The 18,727-nt window shown below is 29.1% G+C and overlaps 2 protein-coding genes, 2 long non-coding RNA genes and 1 other non-coding gene across 5 annotated transcripts; 1 reads left to right on the top strand and 4 right to left on the bottom strand.

Moving 5' to 3' along the window:
* Positions 1 to 432: 432 nt before the first annotated feature.
* LOC114076353 lies at positions 433 to 1,117 on the bottom strand. Its single transcript, XR_003577191.1, has 2 exons — positions 1,038 to 1,117; positions 433 to 925 (listed from the first exon to the last, which is right to left on the bottom strand). It is a non-coding gene; the product is annotated as an uncharacterized LOC114076353 (long non-coding RNA).
* Positions 1,118 to 3,193: 2,076 nt separating this feature from the next.
* On the bottom strand, positions 3,194 to 3,987 carry LOC114076357. The gene is made up of 2 exons (XR_003577198.1): positions 3,914 to 3,987; positions 3,194 to 3,619 (listed from the first exon to the last, which is right to left on the bottom strand). It is a non-coding gene; the product is annotated as an uncharacterized LOC114076357 (long non-coding RNA).
* A 2,217-nt stretch (positions 3,988 to 6,204) lies between these two features.
* Positions 6,205 to 11,507, bottom strand: LOC107012692 (sulfite exporter TauE/SafE family protein 2-like). Its single transcript, XM_015212600.2, has 5 exons — positions 11,126 to 11,507; positions 10,018 to 10,437; positions 8,588 to 8,722; positions 7,811 to 7,963; positions 6,205 to 7,032 (listed from the first exon to the last, which is right to left on the bottom strand). The coding sequence occupies exons 1-5, from the start codon at positions 11,474 to 11,476 to the stop codon at positions 6,724 to 6,726; spliced, it is 1,368 nt and encodes a 455-aa protein (XP_015068086.1). The 5' UTR covers positions 11,477 to 11,507; the 3' UTR covers positions 6,205 to 6,723.
* A 2,678-nt stretch (positions 11,508 to 14,185) lies between these two features.
* On the top strand, positions 14,186 to 14,257 carry TRNAH-GUG. Its single transcript has one exon. It is a non-coding gene; the product is annotated as a tRNA-His (tRNA).
* A 119-nt stretch (positions 14,258 to 14,376) lies between these two features.
* LOC107013109 (cysteine-rich receptor-like protein kinase 10) lies at positions 14,377 to 18,323 on the bottom strand. Its single transcript, XM_027915266.1, has 9 exons — positions 18,302 to 18,323; positions 16,935 to 17,318; positions 16,257 to 16,394; positions 16,009 to 16,181; positions 15,629 to 15,702; positions 15,417 to 15,523; positions 15,018 to 15,255; positions 14,780 to 14,933; positions 14,377 to 14,609 (listed from the first exon to the last, which is right to left on the bottom strand). The coding sequence occupies exons 1-9, from the start codon at positions 18,321 to 18,323 to the stop codon at positions 14,379 to 14,381; spliced, it is 1,521 nt and encodes a 506-aa protein (XP_027771067.1). The 3' UTR covers positions 14,377 to 14,378.
* Positions 18,324 to 18,727: the final 404 nt, after the last annotated feature.

The following is an 18,727-nucleotide window of genomic DNA, read 5'->3' on the forward strand; positions in this document are numbered from 1 at the left end:
AGGGTGCGTCTGAGCCAACCATTGGGACCGTAGCTCGAGGAGGAGTAGTGGCCAGAGGCCGTGGTAGAGGTCGCAGGAGGACGCCCTCTAGAGGTAGAGGACAAACACCTGGTCCAGCTGGTAATAGGGCAGTGACTCCTCCACCGACTGAGGAGGTAGTGAGAGACGGTGAAGAAGGGGAAAATAAGCAGGTTCAAGATGAGCAATTACCACCCCAGCCTACCCCATAGATGATTAACCAGGTTCTTACCTATCTTAGCGGGGAGAGAGGAGAGTGGCGAACGAAATTGGAAGAGAGTGGAAATATTTGCTACAATATCTTTTTAGCGTAGCTATGTTATATAATTGGTTGACAATATTGCAAGATTATATATGCATATAAAATAGTTATGTTTGCTTATATTATGTATTTTTTTTCTTAAGAAACGGTAATAACTAGGGTATATTATTTTAATTATATTATCTTAATAAATAATGAATTGCACATAGGATAAAGACAAAACACCCAACATATACATGTATTTAAGTGGCAACCTATTAGAGTAGGTAGTTTCCCAATATATGGAAAATTAATAAGGTTACATATTTATTTTCTTACACAAACTTTAAAAATACAACATTATTTGAAATGCTTGAATAAATATAAAAGAGATATTAAGTAATTAATAGTTTATCGATTGAGCGCTCAAGGATATTTCACCAGTAATAGTACGCTCGTATTACATGCATTGAGAAAACAACGCTCCAAGTGAAACACAATTTGAACAAATAACACCTTCTTTGCAATCACTACTACTCTTACAAGGACTCCCACAAGTAGAAATATCACCAAGTCGAAGTAATTTCCCTTTCATAACTTCAACATCAACAGGTAAGTCTCGTAATGCCATCACTTGCATCTTATTCGGACCGCAAGAGAGATTAACTGCATATATATTACAAATATATAACAACGATTAGAGTACTGATATATACACGCGTCAATTGTCTAAATATTTATAACAGACTAAAAAAGAAAACATCAACAAGTTTATAACCTGAAATTACAACAAAGAGAGCAATAAAGAGTAAAGTTTGCTTAAATGAGGCCATCTTAATTAATGTGTAAATATTTTGATGTTTTCCTTGCTTCATGGCAGATTGTATTTATAGGCCTAAAATTAGCCAGAATTGGAACTTGCAAGAAAATGACAAAATGGTCCCTTAAATATATTTTTGAACAATTTTGTCTTCTACATTTGCAAAAGTGAGCACATTTGGTCTACGCCAAATATTTAACAAGCTCTGATTATTAAAGTTTGTGAGAAAAAATAAAACGAATTTAGAATTTAACGAGTACTACTGAAAAAAATAAAACTAACTATATAAACTTCGTATCTTTCAAAGATCTTTTAGATAATTCGTCTCTAAATAAGATTAACTATGCATTTTTATTATTATTGTTTAGCTACATAATTTTTCATCGCTGATCCCTATTTTTCTTAAGTAGTGAACTTACATCTGAGGACTCGTATAATGATTGATGTGATAACTTGAAATAAAATAATCACCTCTTAATACTAGATATATTAAACATATAGTTTAATATTAGTATATATAATTTAAATTTTTTCTAAGAAATATTTCTAAATATGATCCTATATTATTATATACAATTACTCAATTCAATCATCCGTCACAGTTATGATACATATACACCCGTGTCATATAGAACCATCTAGTAATTTTATATTTATTATTAATAGAATTTCGACACGAAACGAGTGAACTTATCACCACTAATGCTCAAAGTAATAAAGTGATGTTAGTTTTTTTCTTCATAGTTCATAATTGTTAGGAGTAGTTTTCTTTGAGGTGACATCTTTCTATATTGAGTTATTTTACTATCCAACTTTCTTGTGTTTCTCTTTAAATGTTTATGTACAAAAGTTACATAAACATTAGAAAAGTGTGAAAATATCATTCATCAAATAAATTTGGCTGAAACTTTTTCTTTTCACTAATTGAATTAAAAATATCTTTAACATTATAATTTTATCTAAAAATGCCCCTAAAATTTGACTATTGATTAGATGGGGCTTTAAACAAAGTCATGTTGGTCTTTCTGATAATTCAATGTGAATTAACTTATCCAATTCAGACCCTAATTATTTATTATATATTAAACCCCACCCTAATTTCTTTCTTTTTTCACATATATATTCATTTAATATTGTATATTCCTTTTATATATAGTTAGTACTAGTGTTTTACAGACATATTTTATTGGGTTTTTTTTTTTTTTGGGGGGGGGGGGGGGCTTTGAAAATGAATAATAAATATCAGTTGAAGTAGAAAATTAAATTCTCAATAGACAGTGAAATGCACACATTGTCACGTGTAATTTCATTTTTAATTTTTTTAAAATATATATATTTCATTTTCTTTCTTTTTTATTTTTAAATATAGAGATGCCTAAAATATAATATACTCAACCAATTCAAATGTTAAGATAAGGAAGAGGTTTAGAAGAAGAAAAACAAAAATTTATAATTTCTTGATTATTTCTTAAACCTCAACTTTAATGGTGATTTAAGTGCTAAATTCATTCTAGAGCCTTATAAGTTGTTGCTCAAATTCGAAAATGTAAAAACAATTTCGAATCCATTACGATTTAATCTTAAATTAATAAGTTTGAAGGACAAAAAAAAACATGAGCTTGATGAAATTCATAGATGTAAGTAAAATTAATTGTTGTAGTTTGGTAACGTAGTTGAGAAGACAAGTAGGAAAAAATCGAGAAAATTATGCTTTTTTCAATCTATTAGAAAATAATATTTACGTCGCGCAGAGTTGATTATCCAATTTAACTCATATATGCGTATTACCTTTAATGTATTATTACCTTTTTTTTTTTTTTGCAAATTTCACATTTAAATCATCAATTATCTCTTTTTCTACCTAAATATTAATAATTTATATGTAAAAATCCATCTCGAAATTAATATGTTATTTTTTATTTGAACTATCACCACCAATCTACCCAATTAGTTCATATATATAATGACAATTTAAATGTAAAAAAGAAACCATTAATGATTAGGATATAAAGTTCGTTAAAAAATAATAGTTTAAATATATTATTTTGATCTAATCTTCGATAAATAATAAATTTTGCACGTAGGATAAAATAAAGACAAGCAACCCAACATATACATATAATTTAAATGTAACCTATTAAAGTAAGTAATCTCCCAATAAATAGGGAACTTATAAGGTTACATATTTATTATCTTAGCACAACTTCGCAAATAAAATATTATTTAAAATGCTTGAATAAACATAAAGACATATCGAACAATTAATAATCCATCCATTACGTGCAACAATAATTTGCGCTCCATAAATATTTTATTGATAATAGTGCGATTGTGTTATATGCATTGAGCAAATAAGGTCCCAACTTTAACACAATCTGAACACATAAAACCTTCTTTGCAATCGTTACGATCACTGCAAGACATCCCACAAGTAGTAATATCACCAAGTCCAAGTAATTTTCCCTTCATCTTAGCAACATTAACAGGTAAATCTCGTAGTGCCATCACTTGCATCTTATTTGGAGTCCAAGAGTGATTAACTGCACATTTTAAACGTAACTACGATTCGATTAGCTATTAATATATATACATCACTGCAAGAAAACTGTGAATTACATGAGGATTAGTATGAAAAACTCGCAGGAAACTTATTTTTCTGCAAATTTTCATACTATTTCCCAAAAAAATCCCCACAGTTTTCTTATAGTGCATGTTGATATTTTGTATGAAAATATCAATTGTCTAAATATTTATAACAGGCTAAAAAAGAAAATAAAACATCGGAAAAAAATATATACTAATTAAATGGGAGAAGAGTGGTAAAAATTTAGAACCTAAAATTGCAACAAAGAGAGCAATGAAGAGCTTAAATGAGGCCATCTTAATTATATATTTTTTTGTAAAATATTGATGTTTTGCTTCCTTTATGGAAGGCTTGTATTTATAGGACTAAAAATTAGCCAGTATTGAGACTTGTGAGAAAATGACATAATGGTCACTTAAGTATATTTTTTAACAGTTTTGTCCTTTACATTTGCAAAAGTGAGCACATTTAATCTATGCCAAATATTTAAATAGGATCAATAACGAATTTTTATTAGGGAAAATTGTATATAATAGCAAACTAATAACCTAAATTAAATGGAATAGCTAGGGTTTGACTTAATTGTGCTCCATAGCAAACATTAGCTAAAATTTGCCAGCGTCTCTCTCCAAAAAATCTCGCTCGCCACTCTCCATTCTCGCTCGCCTCTCTTGCTTTATACACAGAAGTGTATAATTCTGTTTCTGTTTTGTATAAAGCGAGAGAAAATTGTATATACACATGCAAAAATGTATATCTTCGTGTTATACACTTAATTATACAATTTACAAACATTTTACTTCAAATATTGCAGAGAAAAAGGCCAAAGAAAATACAATTGCGAATTATATAATTGCAGTGAAATACAATTTTTTCTAGCTTTATACAACAGAAGTGTATATATTGTGTTTCTGTTTTTGTATAAAGCGAGAAAAACATATATCTTCTTGCTATACACTTATAATTATGCAATATACATACATTTTAATTCGATTCAACTATATGCAAAGCGAATTATACAATTGCAGCGAAATAGGCCAGCGAATTATACAATTTAGGCCAGCGAATTATACACTTGTATATGTATAGCGAATTATACAGTTTTTATGTTTGCTATGGAACGCAATTATGCAAAGTTTGCTATAGCATACAAATATGAATTTTTTGTTTGCTATATGTGAAAGTTGCCCTTTTTATTATTTAGCTGTAAATAATTTTCCACCGATAATTCTTTTCTTCTTTGGAAGTAAACTCACATTTGGAAATGCAAAACTTTTACAATTATTAATCCTTTATATTATGATTGATATGATAACTTGAAATGAAATGATTACTTCTTAATACGAGTTAACTTAAATTGATAATATATTAATATATATAATTTTAATTCTTAATAAAAAAATATTTTTTATTATGCCCTTTTATTATAAATGAATATTCAATTTAGTCATTCGTCTCGCTTTTTAATCCATCATGTCATGCCAAATCATTTAGTATTTTTTTAAATGATTATTAACAGAATTTTAATACGAATTGGATAAACTCCATGTGTCTAAAATGTTCGATTCATATTTTTACCTTTTTTATAATTGTATCACCACTAATGTTCAAAGTAATTTTATTTCTTTCTTCATAAGTCATAATTGTTAGGTGTAGTTTTCTATCAAACTTTCTTGGGTCTCTTTTTGAACGTTTATGTAAAAAAATATACTGAATTATATGAAAATTATGTCTAGTTTATTATAGGAAAAAAATAAATCTTACTCAATTTTACAATTTAGAATAAATATATTTATTTTTTAAAAAATTAGTATATATATATCCTCGCTATCTAACAAATAGTATAGTGATACAGTATTAAAAAGCAAGCGTGAGTACCAAAACCAATATGAGTTCATTTTCATAAAGTCTTGGACTAGCAGCTAAAGTCAACATTGTATTAATGTATACATCACAAGACTAGATGTATATTTGTCCTTTCTCCCTTTATTGAAAGAATTTCGCTAAAAAAAATATTCTCATTTTATTTATTAGATCAAAACGTCTTTAATTTTATTTTGTAATAAAATACACCATCAGAAGTATCTTCAAATATTCCTTTTCAATTCAGTCAAAGATATCGTCCAAATGTCGACTATTTTTATTCATTATTAATTAGAGTATAAATATGCACAATTCAGAGCACGCTTTGAAGTAGCATAACAGTTAATCTTTAATTTTTACACACTTTTTTTTAGTGAAAATCGTGAACATTCAAACATGCTTATAATTACTTTCAAAAAATCATTTTCAATTCAATCAAAAATATCATCCAAATGTCGACTGATATTTATAATTATTCATAGTACAAATATATACAATTCATAGCACACTTCTAACTAGCACAACTTTCACACTTACAAATTTTCAACTTCTACACTCTTTTTCCTAGTGACAATCGTGAACATTCACACACACTTATAATCTTCAATTTCTATACACTTTTTTTAGTGAAAACCGTGAACATTCAAACACACTTATAATTACTTTCAAAAACTCATATTCAATTCAACCAAAAATATCATCCAAATGTCGATTGATATTCATCATTATTCATAGGACAAATATATACAATTCATAGCACACTTCTAACTAGCACAATTTTCACACTTACAAATCTTCAACTTCTACACACTCTTTTTCCTAGTGACAATCGTGAACATTCACACACACTTAGAAGTACCTCCAAATACTCCATTTTGATTCAGCCAAAAATATCATCCAAATGCCGACTATTGATTTTCATAATCAATTGGAGTTCAAATATGCAAAATTTAACGCACGCTTCAAACTAGCACAACTCTCACACTTATAAATCTTCAATTTCTATAAATTCTTTTTTCTTATAGAAAATCGTAAATATCCAAACACTCAGAAGTACCTCCAAATACTCATTCACAATTCAACCAAATATATATATATCCACCAAATATCGATTATTAATATTCCTTAATAATTAGCACAAAATATGCAAAATTCAAAGCACGCTTCAAACGAGTCCAACTCTCGATATATTATTTCTCAACAAGGTGGTTTGAACCCCATGTACTCCCCACTTGTGTAATCCCTCCAAACATCAAAAGCTCCAAAACTTGTTATAAGAACAGTACTTAATGCCATGACTATTCCAACTGAAAAAACAATAAGTGATGCTCTCCCATGGTGTTCAATGGCTCTTTGTACCACAACTAATCCAATAAGGGAAGCAATTAAACAAATAATTGCAAAAATGAGGGCAGTATTGACATGTTCCATGCCTAGAAATAAGTATTGTACAGCTGACATGGTAGAGGAGAAAAATACCATGAATGAACAAGTTGCTGCGGTAATCTGTTTAAAAAAGAATGTCATTATTAGTCCTACTAAGCAAAGAAAAAGGAATTAACCTAACTAGTCGTCCTCAACAATAACAATAACAATAGTATATTTAGTGTGATCCCACAAGTATGGTATAAAGAGGATCAGATATATATCGACCATATCCTCTACCTTTGTGAGACAGAGAGATTGTTTCCTATAGACTTTCGGTATAATACTGTCCACTCAACCACTTAAATTAGCTATAGAAGTTGCCAGCGGATGTATATTTTGTGTGTATAATGGCGTATATAATCATATATATGGTTAACTTGTTACCGACTTCTACTTTATTACACTATACTTGAATTACTAAACTTTTTCTTTATATAAAAAAAAAACTTAACTTTACCTACGTAATCTAAATTATTTTTCATAACTAAAAAATCATTCAACTTTACATAGCTATTAAAAGAAAGAAAAAATAAAAGACAGATTTTGATTGCAAAATAGTGTCTACTGACTTCATGTGATATCTTAGGCAAAGTTTAGTATTTTTTTTCTTTTTATATAAAAATAAGAATTCAATGACTTCCAACGATTTTTAGGTAAAATTAAGTGATTTTTAGTTTAGCTTAGTGACGTTAATGTAATAAACTAAAAGTAAACACCAAAACAATGACTTACTCAGAAAAAAATATTATTTTTTTAAATGACTTCCGTCAGATAAAAAACAACTTAATACGAAATAAAATGAGATCCTAAAAGTTGAAAAATAATTAACATAAATAGAAGAGTAATAGAGAATTACTTCAGGTGTTATTCCAACTTGAATTAAAAGTGGACTAATAAGCATTCCTCCTCCAATTCCAAATACACCACCCAATACTCCTGCTAGAAGTGCCATTAATGGGAAAATGAACATTCTTGAAGGTCCATTATTCTTTGTTGCACATGTTATTTCCTACATAAATAAGACAAATTTAATAAACAAAATTACACAAATTAATTAACTTCCTATAGTTTATTTGACAATAATACGGTGGAATAAGTTATAATTCCTATTTTAAATCAAATGACCTTGTAACGAAAAGGTTTTATCATCACATATATATATTAATATCATTTTTAATCAGATTTCGTATAGATTTAATGTTAGGTTGTGGAGCCTGATTAATATTTGATATACTGTCATATATTAATGTTTATGCGGTTTAACCTCCGTGGTGAGGTTGTCAGGGGTTATTGGAGGGTGGGAGCCCCCCATCCGAAGGAGGGGTTCGGTGCAGCGCCTCAACCCAATTTTTAGGCTGCAATATTTATTCTTCATTTATTCTCTGTAGCCTAAAATATTCTGAATTATTAATATATATATCCACCGCCGTGGAAGTTTACTCACGGGACATTATTACGAAATATTGGTTTCTCTCTTTCTCTCTCTAGATCTCTTATCTCTTTCTCTTGAAAGTTCTTGTGTTCTTAATTTATCAAGTGTGTGTGAATTCGATCCTAACATTCAAAGCATGTCAAGTAAATTGAAATGACGATAAATTAATATTAAAATATTATTTTGTTATTTAATATATACCTGTTTCTTGGAAGGTAAATTTTGGTGGTTTTCTCTGTTGTAAAAGATCCATGATGTAAAAATTATTGCTAGAGGAAATTGAACTGATGAGATGATCCAATATACTACTCCACATGCCTTCATATGAATTATTCCCTACACAACAATAAAAATTAACGATAAATAATTTTTATTTTTAATCAATAAAAGAAATTCATCGCTAATCTTATTCGATATTCGATAGCAAAATAATATTGAAATTTAATTCAAATATAAATATTTGCAATAGATTAAAAAAAAAAGAATTAACGATAAATAATTTTTATTTTTAATCAATAAAAGAAATTCATCTCTAATCTTATTCGATAACAAAATAATATTGAAATTTAATTCAAATATAGATATTTGCGATAGATTAATGTCTTTGATGTCATCTTATTATATTCCTTCGAATCATAATAAAATGATACGATTTGACACAATACAATCTAAATATTTCAGAATTATTTCTCTGCATTACTTAGGAATATCATTTATGTTTGTTTTAGGATTATAATTTCACTCAATTTTATCTATTTTTCTCAAAATATACTTGACATAAAAAATATATTATTCCTAAAACAAACATAAGTGATATTCCTATGTAATTTTTCAAACATAAATAACTACTAAAATTACCTAATTATTTCATTAAGATTTAAATCTCATTCAGACTCCCTCAAAAATCGAGATAAGATCACATGACTCATTAAAATAAGTTAAAGTAAAGTAATAATATTAAATGGAAAAAGCATGTAAAGACAAAAAGGGAAGATCCACACTTATCGACAAGTTGTAAATAAATAAAAATAAAACATAAATTTTAGTTAAAAAGTTTAAAGCCCCTTATTAAAATTTATAGATTTAGACCATTAATTAATTTTGTTTATTCGTTCTTGTTAAATCATGTATAAATTTATTTGTACGATCAAATATTTCTAACAAACTAATAAATGCATATTATGTAATGCGTATATAAACTTCTCTTACTTAATTAGTGATTGGTTATTATATTATTCATCTCATTGAATTAATAGAATCACCAAGTTCAAATATTCAATGAGTTAAATAATCTTACAAAGTTAATTAACTATGTTACCTTAATTAATAGCTCTATTTCAATCATAAGACTAATTATATTTTCATCATTAGACAAAGGATAGGCTAATTCATATTTTTTTCGAAATTATTACTATCTTTTATCCCCAACTAAGCAATTCATAATAGTATGAAAAGTCTAAGTTAGAGCAGATCAATATACTATGCATGAGAGTCTTATTTTATAATTTTATAAGAATTTATTTTCACTGTTTAAAATAATAACTTTTTAATCACGTAATAATAAATTTATCAGTTACGTAAAACATAAACAATAACAAGTAATTAAAAGACAAAAGAGGAAGGAAACATACTTGTCCATATCGATTGCCACGAAGAAGATAAAGGGAAAAGAAAGAAAACCAAATCATTATTAATACTCCCATTTTCATCCATGGAATATTTTTTATTCCTTTTTCTTCTTTTTGCAATAAAGGTCCCTCAATTTCCTCAATATTCTCTTTTTTCCTCATAACTTCTTCAGATTCAATTTTCCAATAATAAATTCCTGATTTAAATGTCTTGAAAGTGCACCAAGCAAGAAATATTGCAAATAGAATAGTAATAAGCCATTCTGGGAAAACAAGATTGCAAATTACTCCAATACTAACTCCCAATAAAATACATGGTTGTGAGAGTAAAGCTATGTCAAAATCAACCAATATTTTTCCACCATGTTTGGCACTTGGTAAGAACATGCTACAAACAACATTGGCTATCGAGCCTCCGGTTACCTGTTGAGACATAATATATAACTAAATAAATTATAAAATATATATCTATAATAATATAAAATTTTACATGAGATGATAATACACTTCAACGTGATATCAAAACAAGTAAAAAAACATATATAAATTTAAATCTCATTGTTGTAACAAAGAAGAACATTTTGATGTATTTGACCTTTGAAAAGGAATCACGCGTGTTGAAATATAATATAATTGTGCTCTTCAAAACAGATCAAACTTTTAATCAGACATGCATATCAGGGATAATGCATGAAGTTCCGAGTTTATACGTATGGTTAAACTTTCAAAATCTGCTTATTAAATAAGAAGTATTTTTTTATCATTTTTTTTTCAAAAAAAATATTTTGAAGGACGATTTGTATTTAGATGATCAATTTTAGAAACAGTTTTGACCTATTACTCAAAAATGTTTTTTTTCTTTCTAAAAGCTTAGTCAAACATCTCAACTTTTCTTAAGCATTTCGATTAAAAAACTAAGCCAAACAGACGATAAATCTCGTTGCTAGCTACCCCCCAAGAAAAAGAACAAGGTATTTCGAAGAATTCGACATATGAATAGGAATCAAGCAACACGTAACAAACATGTTAAGACGTAAAATAATTAAGTAAATAAAAATATACTGTCTAAATAAATTAAATGAAATAGTCATACAGTTCGAACAAACATTACCATAAAAGCAGAGAAACTTGAGGCTGTTTTGAGATCAACACCAGCAACAATTATTAAAATTGGTACATATAATCCACCACCTCCAATTCCACCAGCACTAGAAATAGAAGCTGCAATAAAGCAAAAAATTCCAGCTAACACAGTAGGGGCTCCAATTTTTAGATTATTATTATTGGAATCTCCAAAGTTTTTTTGTTGTTGAATTCTCCATTCATAAATTGAATTCAAGAATTTATTAAAGTTGAGTTTGTTTGAGGTGGGGTTTGTTTGTTTTGCTAAAGAAAATCCACAAATAGTTAGAATAATAATAAGGAAGAACAAACATTGTAGGTATTTTTTGTGAATATTCATTTTGCTTGAAACTATAGATACAATGTAGCTTTGGAGAGGACATATATATATATATATATATCAAGTTGAAGGAGGAAGAAGAAAAATATTATTTAAAAAGGGAAAAAGGATAAATATATCCCTGAACTATCGTAAATGGTACGCAGATATTCTTCGTCATACTTTTGTGACATTGATGCATTTGCTATCCAAAAACTAGAGCATATATACCCTTCACTCTAACAGAAGACTAAATAGGGACACGCGATACAATCTTATCCATTAATCTGATATTGGATCGGTGGATAAGATTATGACAAGTGTATGTCCCTTAGTATAAAGAGTATATATGATCTAGTTTTTGAATGACAGGGGCATCGACATCCCAAAAGTATGACAGAGGGTATCTTCATACCATTTATGATAGTCGGAGGTATATTGTCCTTTTTCCCTTTAAAAAATATTAGGCTTTTTTGAATACTTGATGTTTATGTGTTGTATTTGAGCTAAGAATTTATCGAAAACAATTTCTTATTTGTTCAAAGTAAAGGTAAGACTGAGTATATATAACTCTCCCAAAACCCTATGATTTACACTAGATATATTTATTGTTAGTTGTATATATAGGACTTCATAAGCATTACTGAAAAAAGGAAGTAACGACGGATAAATGTTGTACTTTAATCAAAAAAATGTATCATTAATTTTATTTAATGATGGAATATCAAAAAACTATATTAACAATTTTAGGTCAATAATCTGTTATTTAACTTATCTTGATCTGTCTCATCGAATGACCTACTCATCTACTACTTTAATTTATTTTTATTCATCCAAATTCAATTCAATCTATCGCATTACTTTCAACCTACGGTGCATGTCAACATCCAAGCATGTTTGCTTTATAACAATATTCAGATATATATATCTTTCAACCATTGTCCACTTCAACTTAATAGTGACAAGTACTAGTTATTTTAATTAAAAAGTTGTTAAATAGGAAAAATAATGCTAATACTTTATGCAACATTATCTTGATCTCAATAGCAAGCCATTAAAAAAGCAAATATAAAAGCTTATCATTAGTTGACAAGAACTTAGTAAACATTGAATCAATCATATATATTTTTCGTAGAAACCAAGAGACAATTTGGTTTGTGAGTAAGGGGTACACAAAAATAACATATAGTATTAAAATTCCTTGTGGCTTTGTTTAACATGTATATTTAATTGGATAAATATATTTATATAGAGGGATTTTGTTAATTATTACACAATGATATAGAATTTTAATGAAAATAACTTGAGTTTTGCTATAATACAGAATTTTAACTTCGTTTTTATGTAAATGATTTGTGCTTTTCAAAATTCCAACCTTCTCATAGTGAATTTAATTATTTTCAATTTTTTTTCTTTGTTTTTCTTATTTTTTATATAAATATTTAACATGTTATTTATATCAGATATATATATATATATTGATTTAATATAAATATCTAATTCGAATAAATTGTTATGTTTGCTCCCCAAATATAAAAATGACAAGTTAGATCAAATTATGAGATAAAAATAAATCAATGACAAGTTGATCGAATTGTGAGATAAAAATTAGATTTATGAAATAATAAAAAATAAAATAAACAATCCATTTTTTGAATCTCATTTTTCAATCGTCCCCCACACATATATTAACATAGATAAGAGTAGTGTCCTCGAATATTTTATATATTCTTCTTCTTTATATATGAGATTATAATAAATGTATTATTGTTATATATAGGGGTGATATCACATTTATTTATTTATTTTTCAACTAAAGTGAGTTGCTAAAGTGACTATGGCAACTTGTCTTGCTAGGATTGGATTGATTTGTTTATTATTTTATTTTTTTTGATATTTTTCACTTTTTTGCAACATATAAATCTACTTAAATTATTTATCTTTACAAAAATAAATTTTTGATTTAATATTAGTTGCTTCCCTATCCTAGCTAAATATTATCAATTCACCATCGACTTAATCAGGTATTTTTTAATACATAAATATAAATAATTCAAACAAAAATAATAATAATCGATGATAATTCAAATAGAAAAATAATTAATAATTAAAATATAGAACTCTAATAATTCAGATGTATTTTCGAATATTATCTCTTTTTATTATATTTGAAGATATTAGTAGGTCACATGAGTCGAATAGTTGGTATATTTGAAAATACTTTATGACTTCATTCTTGGTACACATTTACCTGTACGCATGATTAGCAGATTTTAGTTAAAATTTGTCGTAACTTTTTATTTGTCATATTTTGCTTTTTAAGAGTAAAATTGTTTGATAAAATTTGATTAATATTGTAAGGTGTAAATTTAAATTTTATTAATATGAGAAAAACTATAATTTATAGTATTTTTATACAATTATTGAACATCTAATATAAAATTTGGCTAAATAAATTAATGAAATTGACTCTTGTGAAGCGAATTATGACAAGTAAAAAGAAAAAGAGAGAGTATAAACTACTAAGTAAATAAGTTTATTTTAAAAAATATTTCATAATCACATAAATATTTACGCCGGTAAATCTGAAAAAAAAACTTTTTTTTTCTTAAACTCCTCTATCTAATAAAACCATTAAATAAATTGAGCCATAAATTTTAAATTGATTTGTCGGTTTTTTTTTATTTTACTATTATTTAAAATATTTTTGTAGCTTAATACAACAACAAAGTGGCTGTAGTTTAGTGGTAAGAATTCCACGTTGTGGCCGTGGAGACCTGGGCTCGAATCCCAGCAGCCACACTATTATTTTTTTTTTATTTTCGTACCTTTCGAGCTTATTTGTTCACCTATATAGACGGAAAATAGGTTTTTTACTACTATACTTTCATTTTCGTACCTTTCGATTTCTCTTTGGACTTATTTATTCACCTATATAGACGGAATATAGATTTTCAATAACATGTATTATAAGATATTTTACACCATTAAGCATGAGCACCGCTGAGTCCATTGTAGGTCTTTCATTAACATCCTCTTGTACACACAACAATCCAATGTGTATACATTGTATCACTTCATTTCTTGAGTATGATTCCGCGAATGTTGGATCCATTATGTTCAATGGCGTAGCTTCTCTCCAATTCTTCCAAACCTACAACATGTATCCAAGTTGGAGGTCATAGATGTCAGGTTTAATGTATCATGCCTTTATTCATCTACGTGGCTAAAACCATGGATAATATCATAGTCAAGTTGGATAGTCGTTAAGAGGGAGATGAAATGTTGAGCTCTTACGGATAGAAAGGTAAACGGAAGACTTACATAGCTAAGAAGATCTTCTTCACCTCCATCTAATTGGTAAAACGCGCTATTCTTTTTTCCACTTGTGATCTCCAAAAGCAGAACACCGAAGCTAAAAACATCTGATTTAACAGAGTATTGCCCCTGCATTGCATACTCCGGTGACATGTAACCACTATACAACGACAAACAAAAACGATGGTTAGCTAGAAAAAACGCGTATTCATAAAGGAAAAAGCTGGAAGTCTTTAAAACTTACTATGTCCCAACAATCCTACTTGTTACTTCTTCGCTTTGATCAATTCCAAATATTCTTGCCATTCCAAAATCTGATATTTTCGGGTTCATTTCTGCATCTAACAGTATATTGCTTGCTTTGAGATCGCGATGTATAATTCTTAAACGAGAATCCTCATGTAGGTAAAGTAGTCCACACACAATCCCTACTATAATCTTGTAACGTCTAAACCAATCTAGTAGCTGCTGCTTTTCAAGATCTACAAAATTTGATCAGAAACTGAGTTTTTTTCTTAAATATCTATTGAAATCACTCTACAAGGATCGTTACCTTGTATTTCTGCAAGAGGCTGTTTCTAGACAGACGACTATAGCAATAAGAAAAATACACAAAAATGAATGTTATAGGATGGAAACCAACCGAATAAGAAATAATCGAGGCTTTTATTGGGGACGAATTCATAGACGAGTATCTTTTCATCTCCTTCCAAGCAATATCCCAATAGCCTCAGTAAATTTCTATGTTGACTCACACCCCAAAAGCTAGCTCAAAGGGAGGAGGATTGTCCAAGCCTTATAAGGAGTCCACCCATCTCATTAACCACCGATGTGGGACTTTTGTCATTCTTTAACAATTCTTCTATGCCTTGCCCCGAGCTTCTTGATAGCCTCTTCACAGCTATCTCTTGTCCATCGAGAAGTTTACCCTAAGAGTATAATAGGATATCAACGCGAAGTTACAAGGCAAGATGGACTAACATAAGGGGTGTGTTTGATACCAGGACGTCATTTTCCATGGAAAATGTTTTCTTAGAAAATGTTTCTGATACTTGGTGAGTGATTGAGACTCTTTTTAATGTTTTGAGTTCTAAAGATTAATAATAATGTCTAAAGTATGACGAGTAAGATGAGGGAAGTCATTTCTCCCTTTTTGATCCGGTAACCAAACACTAGAAAATGACTTTCTCGAGGCGTATCAAACACACCCCTCATGACCTAAAAACCAACTTCACCTTGTACACCACTCCAAATCCTATTTCAACAATTTTCTTGTCGATTGAGAAGTTAGTCGTGGCAACTCGAATAGTGTTCAAGTTATATTGCAAGTATTCAACAGCTGAAATTTCATCTTCATCTATGCACAAGCAAAAAGGAAAATGTCTATTTAAAAAGTCTTGTTTACTTTCTTAAACTCCGTGTCAAGTCAAAATCAGACAAACAGAAACAGATAATGTATAACTTAAAGTACTATTCACTTTACCTGTAATCTCTTCTACAATAATGAATTCTCGCGATGTTCTACTTCTTATCCAACAGAAACCGAATATGAAGAGTATAATCGAGACAGCAATTGGAACAACTATGTCAACAATTACACCAGATGCAATTCCCACTTTATCTGCATCAGTTAGACAAAACTTTTGTTTAAATATTCAACCAAAACCGCGACTCTGTTAATTTATATTGAATAAAGTGGAACCATATATAAACGAACATTTTACATGTAGAGCATCACAAGATATATAGAATGAACGCGATGATCATGTTCAATTTCACAAATGATCATTCAACTAAACCTCGTTATAGTGATGAAACAAAATTTTGTAATAAAAAGGGGAGAATACATGATTTTCACTTATCAACTTGTCCAATTTTTTTAACTACACATCATTACGTTGTCAAGGTTTTATGAACCACAGACTTGCTCTAGTTTTGACTTGACACAGAATCTAAGAAAGTAAAAAGACTTTCTATTCATTAAATGTACTACCTTTTCCTGATTTATCTGATATTCTTTCTTTCGTTAATCACACTAAAAGAATAACATATTTCTATATTAATATTCTATCATCAAATTGAGTTACCTCTATCGTTGCTTGTAGGCGATGAAGAAGGTGGCGTTGATGCAGAAACGTTGTAAAAGGTGTACAACTCATACCTAACGTTACAACTCGGAAGCAAAACTCTCCCGCCTCTCTTCCCATAGCAGTCCTCAGGCAATTCTCAGATGAAGAAACAGACACATTAGGTATGCATTGTGCAAAGGTATAAACTCTTTCGAGTGACGGAAAATTTGCTTCTTTCGAAGCATATATTTTCCCCGATCGATTATTCTCATTTGCAGCCACACTTGCTACTAATTCATTGATCGCATTTCCAAGAACTGATAAGAACCTTTGTGGTTCACTAACATTTTGTGTATTTAAAAAACAATATGTACCAAATAAAGGTTGATCTGAGTAACGTATAAGGCATTCGTCAACCCAAAGGACAACAAGTTTTCCATTAGGACAATAACTTTCCGAGGTTACATCTTTAACAACTGTTGACACACAATTTTGACAAACGTCAGGGAAAACGTCTCCCCTGCATAAAAAAATCCCATAAACTATATCGGACCCCGTGTTACCAGATGTTGTGTTGTAAAATCCATTAGGCCTCGAAGAATTCGAGGCTAGAGATGATAGAAGGGCTTTGAGATTGAAGCTATAAGTACTATTGGAAGTATAAGTTGTGTTTGGGCAGTAAAATGCAGGAGGAGAAGAGTTATATTGACAATTTATAACTTGGAAAATAAAAATTATTACTATACAATAACATAACAAAATATTGAAGTAATTCAACATTTTGTTATTTAGCAGAGTGATATGTGAACATATATATAGACTTGCTTAGGCTTTATGAGGCAGCTGATGTTTCGTTTCGAGCTTGTTTGGTCAAAACTTTCAAAATTCTACAATTAATATGTAAACAGATGGAAAAATGTATAAATACGCTCTCTAGATTATGACCGAAATCCCAGAAATAAACTTTAATTAAACTAAGGTCCTATTACTCTCCTAACCCATTTTTTTTTGTAATTTTGTGTACCTTTTTGGCTCACGTGGCATCCAAATATCTTTCACGCACCTCAATTGCGTGGAGTCACAGAGTGTGCCACGTAAGACAAAACGTGTACAAAAGTACAAAAAAAAAAAAATTCAGACGGAAATAGGACCTTAGTTTAGTTAAGGTATGTCTCTGGAATTCCGGTCATAGTCTAGGGGATACTTGTGCCTTATCCCTAAACAAACACTTAAATTTGATTATAGCTATCAAATAGCCTTTTAGATTTTGGGAGTGCACATCTAGATATTTTAATTTAGTCTAGACTCGACTAACGACTAAATACTTCAACTTATTCTCATTGTATTTCGCGAACACTCGATGCTGTCGTGACACAACAGAGTGAATTCATATCTTAAAAGAATACGTCCATGCGTACATATTGATGATGACTTGAGTGAGATGGTGATCATACATAACCTGGAATTTTCCCTTGTACCATTCTACACCTTTCAATATTAAATTCACACCTTTGCGATGACTTTTACCATATAGAAAACAAAAAAGGGTTGAAAGAAAATTGAAAAAGAAGATTCTTTTTTTTAAAAATCATTTTGGTATACGAGAGATATAATTGACGATCGACTAATCTAATTTCGTAACGTGTAGGGTTCTATAACGAGGAAATTGTCGTATTGTAGAAAATTTTCCATTCTCACGAGCTCTAAGTTTGAAATCTCCGATTTAAAATGGAAGAATCTCATTATTTCATCTCACTTATATAATGATCATAAGTTGTATATTTAGTGTAAACAAGCTCTAACATCGACAAAGCAAGTGTTCTCGAAAAGAAATCGTGATGAAAAAAGCATGATGAGAATTCAAAACTCGAGATATTAAAAGTTG

This window comes from Solanum pennellii, chromosome 3 (genome assembly GCF_001406875.1).
Source record: "Solanum pennellii chromosome 3, SPENNV200".
Taxonomy (NCBI): domain Eukaryota; kingdom Viridiplantae; phylum Streptophyta; class Magnoliopsida; order Solanales; family Solanaceae; genus Solanum; species Solanum pennellii.